This window comes from Amblyomma maculatum, chromosome 9 (assembly GCF_055883805.1).
Source record: "Amblyomma maculatum isolate TAMU_Amacu chromosome 9, ASM5588380v1, whole genome shotgun sequence".
Taxonomy (NCBI): Eukaryota; Metazoa; Arthropoda; class Arachnida; order Ixodida; family Ixodidae; genus Amblyomma; species Amblyomma maculatum.
The window spans coordinates 68,293,626-68,303,543 of NC_139352.1; the positions used below are offsets into that span (position 1 = coordinate 68,293,626).

At 47.7% G+C, this 9,918-nt stretch overlaps 1 protein-coding gene across 1 annotated transcript; it reads left to right on the top strand.

Annotated features, from left to right (window-relative positions):
- Positions 1-6,092: 6,092 nt before the first annotated feature.
- On the top strand, positions 6,093-8,178 carry LOC146179305 (galactosylceramide sulfotransferase-like). Its single transcript, XM_084579863.1, has 2 exons — positions 6,093-6,394; positions 7,664-8,178. The coding sequence occupies exons 1-2, from the start codon at positions 6,120-6,122 to the stop codon at positions 8,022-8,024; spliced, it is 636 nt and encodes a 211-aa protein (XP_084435989.1). The 5' UTR covers positions 6,093-6,119; the 3' UTR covers positions 8,025-8,178.
- The last annotated feature ends 1,740 nt before the right edge of the window (positions 8,179-9,918 follow it).

The window sequence follows — 9,918 nt, forward strand, 5'->3', positions numbered from 1 at the left end:
CCCTGAAGTTACTTAGGAAGGCAGTGTCACTAGCAAATCGCAGATTACCGAGGTATTATCCATCAACCCTTATCTCTAACTGCTCCCATCCCAAGTCTCAGAATACTTTAGGCAAGCTGTGAATAGTACTGGGGAGGCCGTGCCTGTTTGCCTAACACCGTTCTTAATGGGAACTTCATTACTTTCTTTATGGAGAATTATGGATGCTGTGCAGCCGCTATAAATATCTTCCAGTGCTTTTACATATGACTCATTTACACCCTAACATCGCAATGCCTGCATGACTGCTCAGGTTTCAACAGTGAAATGCTTTCTCGTAATCAATTAATGCAATGCTGGTTATATTCCGAGCATTTTTCTATCACCTGGTTGATAGTAAAGATATGCTCAATGGTAGCTTTTCCGAAAACCTTCTTGGTCATTTGGTTGATTAATGTCTAAGGTTGTCTTGATTCTTTTAGCGATGACGTTAGTAAATGCCTTGTACGTAACGAGTAGCAAGCTGATTGGTCTATAATTTTGCAAATCCTTAGCGTCCCCCTTCTGATGTGTTAAGATAAAGTTAGCGTTGTTCCAAGATTCCGGTATCGTCGACGCCATAACAGACATTGCGTTTACAAGGTTGCTAGTGTTTCTAGCACGATATCCCTCCGTCCTTCAACATATCTCTAGCTACCCTTACCGAGCGATGGGAGACCTTGCTAACCAGCCCCGCCGTAGAAGACCAGCTCGTCCTGATCTCCAGGGGCCAGGCGGCCAGGGATGCATATGGGTCCCGTGAAGAGGGAACCACTCCCATCGACGGCGTCTTAGCAGACGTCGTATTTAGCTCGAGCAAATAAAGTTGTTTCTCTCTCTCTCTCTCTCTAGCTACCTGATCTCCAGCTGCTTTCCCCCTTTTTCTTAACCTCGTCCTTCGTTACTAGCGGAACGTCTGATTGTTCTCCATTACTGAATGACATTATTTACCTGAATACTTCGGCAACTGTATATTTCAGTACAGAACTGTTCAGTTACTTTGACTCTCTTGTCCATGTTAGTAATGGCATTGCTTGCTTTGTCCTTAGCGCATACATCTGATTTCTGTCTATGCCTAATTTCCTCTTGACTACTTTAAGGCTAACATCATTGTTTACAGCATGCTCGACTTTATTTATATTATACTTCCGTTTGTAGGACAATTTATGCATATTTATTACTGCTGATAGGTGAGCCAGTTCTGTCTGTTGAGTTGCGCAGGGTTGAACGATAACTTCAGATACATCGTTCATCTAAGCAGACGGAAAGTATGAAAGCCAGAATTTGTCGTTCTGCACATAAAACTCAAGAAAGACCGCGACGAAGCAATCGGCTTCACTCTATAGCTGTTCCGTATTTTCGTCTTCCTCCGCTCTCTATCTCGCGTGCGCGCCTATACAACACCTCAACTTTATCACAAACACGCCTATTTGAAAGTTCAAATTGGAGCGCTGGACAAAGTCCGAAATATTTAAGCCTGTTTTCTCTTTTAGTTACAAATGACATCCTGAGTTCCTTACCGTGCACTGCATTATACGGCAACATACCATATCATATACTGCACCATACCACACCATGTCATCATTATAGACAATAACTGCATAGCATGCATACCATACTGCGCTGTAACGTGCCGTAGTAACCGTACCATACTACACAACACCGTGTCATACCGCGCCATCTTAATTAATGATAGCATTAATTACCCATGACCCTCAAAACAGAACAACACAGTTTCAGAGCTGTCTAAGAAAAGGAAATAGACGTGCGAAGCTCTATGCTCCATGCGACATCATGTACCGTCGAAGAGGAAGAAGAACTACGTTAGCGTGCTGTCCGAGAAATGCGCTTGTCTCGAAGAATGCTGAAAGGGTGCAAAATCTGCCTGGTTGGTACCGTCCTGTGCTTGATGGTTGGCGTCGCTCTCTTCAAGTAAGCGGACACGGGCTGCAGATGTTATTTGCCTTCGTTCAGCGCCCTTTGCTGCATGTTTTACATGTAAGAACTAATAATGCCATCAGTCTGGCCATTCGCATCCTTGTGTAAAATGCGCAGACCGTACGTGCCCGCACGACCTTGAGAACTCTGAAAGTAAGGCGGCAATTGAGACTAGTTTGGTTACGATTATACATAGTGAGAGTAGGGTGGCTTTAAATAAACGTTTTCATCATCATCATCATCATCATCATCATACTGGAAACCAATTATTATTTCAGCGCACGTTAAAGATCCCTAGATGGACGAAATTATTCTGGAGCCCTCCACAACGGTAGTTCTATCACTTTCTTTTGCTCCTACCTTCGCCCATTCCCTGACGTCACTGATCGGGCATCCGCCAAGGAATGAAAAGGCTATTTGTGTCATTGTTTTCCACTATATAGACCAGGGAGGAGGGTGGCTGCTCCTGGCGCTACGGGGCTGGGACGTACTGGTAGTCCCCGCTGTTAGAGGCGGGGGCTAGCCTGCCACCTCAGGTTGTACCTGTTGTAGGCCGTCACTGCACCCGTCGCCGCTTTGGTGGCGGACGAGCTGCTGTTGCGACGCGCGTCTTTATCTCTTTTATTTTTCTTTTTCTGTTCTCCATTTTCTCCTCTATCCTCACGAAGAAGCGGAGATGGCTCAGCTACAGAGTCAGTAGCAGGCCCGTGCATTTTCTTTTCCCTTTGCCTACAGTCACAACAACAATAGACCAATTTCACGATCAGAGAACTGCATCATACGCCTAGGATTTATTCTACCTTGCGGCCAAAAAGCAGTTTAAATCACATAGTTTCGGATTCTAGTCGCGAGTGCTTTCTGAACCGACCTTGCTATAATTCGACCGTGATGACATTACAGATGGGCTTGCTTGGTATATCTTGACGTTCCGCAGTGTCTTATACCAACGGAGTTGGTCTTCAGGATTCTCTCCACAGCAGTGCCAGGCCGCACGCAACGTGGTCTTCCTGAAGATGCACAAGTGCGCCGGCTCGTCCGTCTTCAACCTGCTGCTGCGACGGGCCGAGAAAGAGAACCTCACCCTCGCCCTGCCGAAGAGCTCGCAAAATCACCTGATGGGCTACCCGCAGATCTTCTCGCCGCAAGAGCACCTCCTCAACTACTCTCAGTGCGGCCTGCGACCAAACCTCATGGCGCTCCACATGCGCTATAACGAGACCGGAATCAAGGAGGTAAACAATCTACAGCGTATGTTCAACCGAGCGGGGCATGGTGTACATTTCTGCTTTGCATGCTCTAGACTATTTTGCATATTTAAAGCAATTATCTGTGCCCTGAATTTTACAGCATCGAATATTAAATTGAACTTGCACTGGTTTCCCAACTCGAAGAACTGCAAAGGTTGGTTGGTTTATGAAATTTAACGCCCCGAAGCGACTCAGGCTTGAGGGACGCCTTGTAGTGGAGGTCTCCGAAAATTTCGACCACCTGGGTTTCTTTAACGTGAACTGACATCGCAAAGTACACGGGCGCCTTGCTTGCCGCCTCAACCCAGTCCCGCGTTCTTGGGCTTAGCAGTCAAGTGCCTTAGCCACCAATCCACCGAGGCCAGACAAATACCTTCAAAGATTCGGTTTAAAGCTTCTATGTTTATGCATGAAAAATATTTTGACGATAGCGTTTAAATCAAGGGCGCGACGTTAATCGTTCCTTGAAACAAAACTGCTCCCTACTACTGCTCCACTGCTCCCAAGGAAGACTACTGCTTCCAAGGAAGCGGGATCGAATCCCGGCCTCGGCGGTCGCTTTTCGATGGGGGTGAAAAGCAAGGCGCCCGTGTGCTGTGCGATCTCAGTGCACGTTAAAGAACCCCAGTGGTCGAAATTTCCGGAATCCTCCAGTACGACGTCTCTCATAGCCTGAGTCGCTTTGGGACGTAAACGCCACAAATCAAACCAAACCTTGAAACAATGAGGCGCACCAACCGGTCCAGATAACTGCATGGCAGTCCTCCTTGTACTGCGCACGCAGGTAATGCCATCCGACACCGTGTACGTGACGATAATGCGGCGGCCGACGGACCTGTTCTCCTCGCTCTTCTACTACTTCAGCATGGACCAGATCTACGACGCGGACCTCACAGCCTTTCTCAGGCAGCCGTACTACCTCCAGGTCAAACCAGCGCAGGCGTTTTACAGCAAATGTTAAGAAACTAGGGGCGCGCTTAAGCTCCACCATAGGGTTATGACGCGATGGCGGCCTGTGGTCCACCGGTGTATTTCCTCTTTGAGAAATCGACGTAGATTCGCAGTTTGCACTCAGAAAGCTCCTTTAAAAAAAGCTGAGGCGGCATCTTTTGTGGCAACGACTTATCATGTCACAGTTAGTTTCGGTGGCAGCCGTAGGGCGGCGCCTAATTTTCTGATGCGTTTCTTTTTCGATCGAAGCAGCTGTGTATGCGCTATTGTGTAGAATATACGGGCCACGAAGTTTGGTGGAGAGCCACGTTGAGGATATTTTGTATAGAATGCCCGAATCTCAACTCGAGAGCTAGGTAATGACGATTGCTTCCCTTGCCCTCCAATTCATTCGAGAGCGGTATAAATTAATGACGTTGGATTTTATTGACGCAAAATCAGCTTTAGCCAAAAAAGCTCCACTGCGCAAGCTATTTTCGCCGTTTAAAGGTGGAGACGGGGCTCATTTTTCATGCATTTCATCCCAAACGAAGCGAGCACTAGTGCAGGGGAAAGCTTGTAACCACCGGGGGGCACCTGGCAACACTGGAGTTCAAAACCGACAGCTGACATACGACAGGCGGATGATCAAAACACTGTACCACCACTACGGTGAACCCATGGAGAGTTAGTTGCGCAAACAACCTCGGTAGTCGGTGTATACGGCGTGTTGCGCCAAAAATCCGGCTTTGGTTTCGGGGATGTGTGCGAAAAATCACATGCGTGGCGCTGGCAGGCGGTAGCTGACAGCTGAAATGGCCGAGCCCTGATTCTTCGATGGTTTGTGCGACGTAAGGAGGCCATATGATATGGCAAAGTTGGTAGGAGCTGCCAGCTCTGCTCATTTGAGGTGGGAAGCTGGAAGAAGAATCAACCTTTCAGTGTTCCTGGATGACGAGCCAGGCACGCTACTCCTAGACCACGCAGGCACATTTATGCGGCTTGGTTAAAGCGTGGCTTTATATATGTTCGCTGGTCGCCTAAGCTATTGAGTCATACCCTTAAAGGCGGAGCTTAAGTGTCCCCCATAATTTCTGCACAAAATCTGTGTAGAGTCGTATAGATTTAGGTGGCGTTTTGAAGCGATGGTAAGCAATGGTACAGGGCAGTATTCCTGCGAGTTCAAGTGGACTAGATTTTTGGGACGACGGAAGTAGCTGGAATTTCTTGACATTGATAGTTGCACAGGGCTTCCGTACTGAGGTATAAAACGCCCACGTTGACGTGCTGGTCTATAAAGATGTCATTCATGTGTGGCTGGTGAGTGGACGACTTCTAACGCAGGCTTTTCGTGTGTGAGACGATGGGTGTGGCCCATGTAGGATACTGCTATGGGAGGTGGAAAGAGTGGTATTCAGTCAAGCCAGCATGGTGGAGCGAAAAGTAAACTTGATTTAGACAGGTCATCTAAGTTTATGATTAAGGTGGAACGCAATAAGCGTGATGGACAAGTTCTTCTTGGTCAACTGCAATCTTTGACAACTCCGAGATGATTTTGAACATTTACAGTTCGTAATCCCGCCTCATTTATTAAAATCTATTCTCTCCGGTACAATACAATCGTTTTTGAAGATACCGAGCAGAAGTAATTTAAAAAAAGCAGAAACGATGAAATCGAAACCGAAAGAAGGTTTGAGCCAAAGACGTCGACACTTGCACAATTTTTTCCTGCATCAAACGTAGGGCGATATAGCAACCAGTTATGTAACGCTTCCAATGTTGCTCGTAGAAATCTTCCCGACTGATGCCATGAATTTGAAATATGTTAAATTCATTTGCAGCTTTGCGAAATTTGGCACAAATGAACAGGAAACTCAGGAGAAAACCTATACCGTGAAGATTACATGAAAACCCCGAACCCTTTAAGGCGCATCACGCTTCTTTTTTATCTCTCAGATCCTTCGCAACTCACGGCTGCACGCCTCCATGGGCTTCAACCAGATGACCTTCGACCTGGGAGCCGACGGCGATGAGATCCTTAGTGGCGGTGGCCAAGGCGAAAAGCTTGACCCTCGCTCCGCTGTATCTCAGTTCGTGAAGTCCGTCGATCGCAACTTCCATCTTGTGATGATCGCCGAGCGCTTCACCGAGTCGCTGGTTCTGTTGCGCCAGCTGCTCTGTTGGGACATGGACGACATGGTCGTCTTCAAACACAATGTGCGTGCACGGCACCATCCACCCCCAGCGCAAGACGCCGCCAGGTATAGCAACTATGGACTTGACAAAGTTGTACGAGCGTGCCTGACTCCAAGAGCTTTGGAAGGAATCAATTGATTCCAAGTTTCAAATCCCGCCTTCCAATTTCAAAGGTTTTACCAGAGTTGGCAGCTCGTCCCTTTGTTATCTCATGTGGTCTCGTGGGAGAATCGGCGCTCGTTCGCATCCCCGCCCAACTTGTCGTCCTGTGTGTCTCTGTTGTCCTCATTTCAATCGCCAAAGCCTCCTTCTAAACGTCTTACCAACTGGCCTAACCAAACCAAACCAAACCAAACCAATTACCGCCTGCAGCGCCATGACCGTGACCTTTCGCTCACAACGCCGGTTGTTCTGCAGAACGGATCGAAACAGTATATGTCCTTAAGAGTTGAGATAACGTTGCCGTATGCACTGTAATGAACTTAAGGACTTGCTTTAATGGCTAACAATTGTGGGATATATCGTAATGCTATAATCGTTAAAATTTCTGAGCAATTGTCTAGTTAAAAGTGCTATACCGAGGTAGGCTTTTTAGTATATTGCTAACTGGTGGTTATAATTTTAATGCGATAGTGTTAAGGATCCCATGTCGCAGAAAATTCGGCGTCGCTGGTCGCGATCGAAAAACGTGATCATGATGCCACAGTCACATGTCATCGCCTGGGAATTTCAAACGCCCCACGACGCTCACATTAAACGCGACGTCCGTCACGCGCGGAATAAATTGAATTAAAGGCCGTCCATGTCTTCAGCGATTTAACTTTATAAAGTAATTGATTTTACTTCAGGAGAATTTTCAGGCAAGATTCGAACCCACGACCGTTGGATTCCGAGCTAGGCACGCTACCGACAGGCACGCTTGTACGGCACTTTGAAAAAGCGGGCTGTATATGTCTTGTGACCTTTCACGTAAAGTGGTACCTTACGACTGTATGTTAATCTGCATGTGCGTACGTGTAATCAGCAGGACATCCCTAGTGAAAAAGCTCTATGAGTTACAATAACCTTATACAGGTGTCTCATACTAAACTCGTACAAATCTCATACCATCTCATACAAATATCATTCAACGCATGAGAAATATATGATATTGTATGAGATTTGTATGGGCTTAGTATGAGAAATCTGCATGAGGTTATTGTGACTCATACGGTTTTTTTCGCTATGGATTACCGTGTGGTAACCCTTAATGCGTAAATCTTAAGGAAATGTTGATGGAGATCAAAGTGTGGTTAGTAGTATAGTATACGGATTCGTCCCACCGCCGCTTGCAGGATCCTGGAGGAAGCTAACCGCGTCGACGAAGCATTGTACAGCCACTTCGTGGCCAAGCTGGACCGCGCGGTTGAGGCGTTCGGCCGAAGCCGCATGGAGACCGAGGTGGCTGCGCTCGAGAGTCGCATCGCCTTCTGGTACCGGCGCTGTGTCGGCTCTGTCAGCCTCGAGAAATTCCCGGGCGTCTACCAGTACTCACCACGCAGCAACATATCGCGAGGCGAGAGCCACATGTGCGAACTCCTCACCTTGCCGGAGCAGGCATTCGTCAATCGGACTCGCGAACGCCTCATCGCCATCTGCCCACAAGTGTCGCAACTCATGACGACACCAGAAGTTGTGGTTCGCGGACCGAGGTGACGAGCTGCGGACACTAGTCACGGACGGTGCACTACTAACGCATACGCCACCGCGTTCTTTTTTCTTTTGTTTAGTACAATACAAAGCTGAAGAAGGCTTCCGAAAAAAAAAAAAAGATTTTCTTATTGGCGGTATGGGCAGGGGGAGGCTTGATAGTGATAAAAAATAGCTGTGGCTTAGCTAAGGTTAAGCCTGGATATCTCGAAGCGAAAAGCCGCTCGTTTAGCTTTGCGCTTTTCATATCTTCGCTGCATTTTAGCCAACTCCAAGCTACCCCTTCTGGAACGGTGTTTCTGCGCCGTCCGACTGTTGCTTCTCCTTCCATGGTGAGTGTCAGCGCCTGCTCTATATCGTAGTCAGAGGCGTCTGTGTACACCACCACATCGCGATTTAGGTATTTTCTGTTTAGGGCTCTAGCTCTATAGCTTTTCTCCCATCTTCATGAAAGGAGGGATGCATTTTTTAGGTAAAACGCCTAACAAGCGCGCGAACAGAGTGAGACCTTGCGCACGACAGGGGACAAACCAGCACACCGATTTGTGGTCTGAATACTAGTCAGATATGCCTTGCCTGCCCACCAGGTTCGGGGCGTGCGTCGTAGGCAGTGCTTAAAGTCTGGCTCCATATCGGAGGGGGTCTCTATAATGATTCCAGAACATGTGGAAAGGGAAATAGGGAAAGAGAAAGAAAGCGACCGGTGGCCTGCTTCGCACGTCATTTTGTACAAAGGGGAGAAATTGTTTTTCTCCGCCATGGGTCTTAGAAGATATATTAATGGTCTGTATTAAAACGGCGAAAATGAAGAAGCAATAGAGAGGTTCTGAAAACCACTGACAAAAATTTGGAGGACGCTTAAGCTTCGCCTTCAAGAGTGGAACGCGATAGCATTATTGCACCTCGTCGAGAAAACTTATTAAACGCAAGGGTATTGGGGCATCCTCGCACCGGTACCCGCGCGGCCCGAAGGGGAGAAGCGGGTGAGCGAAGATAGTGATCTAAAGAAAGGAAAGACGCTTGATTCTACAACCCGTGAGGGTGCAAGGCGAAACGTCAGGGGCGCGCCACGTGTCGGGGCAGCGCCGCACATTGCGAGGAGGGGTTCTTCTGTGTTTGCCGCAAGATGGCTCTGCATGTGCGCAGAGCGCAGAAGATGTGTAGCGGAAACGTATTTCGCTACTCGTGTAACTGCGACTTCTGTAAGTAACATGCTCATAATTACCGATATACACCGCAGTATAACGTTCTACGGCACGTTTCTAAGGCAACACCGCATTCACTAGAAGCGCTTTTGCACCGCTTTCAAGCATTGAACTCGTGGCTTATAGACACTGTGATGTCGATGCACGATTTGTATGCGATTATTTTGTTGAACAAGTGTATAAACTAAAAGAAATTTTGAAGCAGCAAGATACTGCGGAGGAGGTCTTGAGTCTGATGGGCGAACTTGTGGTAATGAAAGTCCATTAGACACGATTGTCAGCCAAGGGGCATCGCAATCACGATCTTTTACTGATGTGTTTGTACCAATTCATCCAATAAAAAAAAAAAACTCGTGGCTGAGTGGTAGCGTCTCCGTCTCACACTCCGGAGACCCTGGTTCGATTCCCACCCAGCCCATCTTGGAAGTTTCTTTTTATTTATGAAGTGCATGTTTATTTATGAAGTGCATGCCGGGATTTATCGCTCACGGCCAACGCCGCCGACGACACCGGCTTTTCTGCGACAGGAGCTCCTTAACGCTACCGCGTTAAAAATAAAACCTGGCACGCGTGCCTGATTCGTGTTCATGCAGTCCTTATACTTTCAGGCGCAGGGGGGGAGAGGGGTATCAGACCCCTCTTAAATACTGGTGGGGGTCTCAGACCCCCGATACCCCCATGACCTTAAGCCCTGG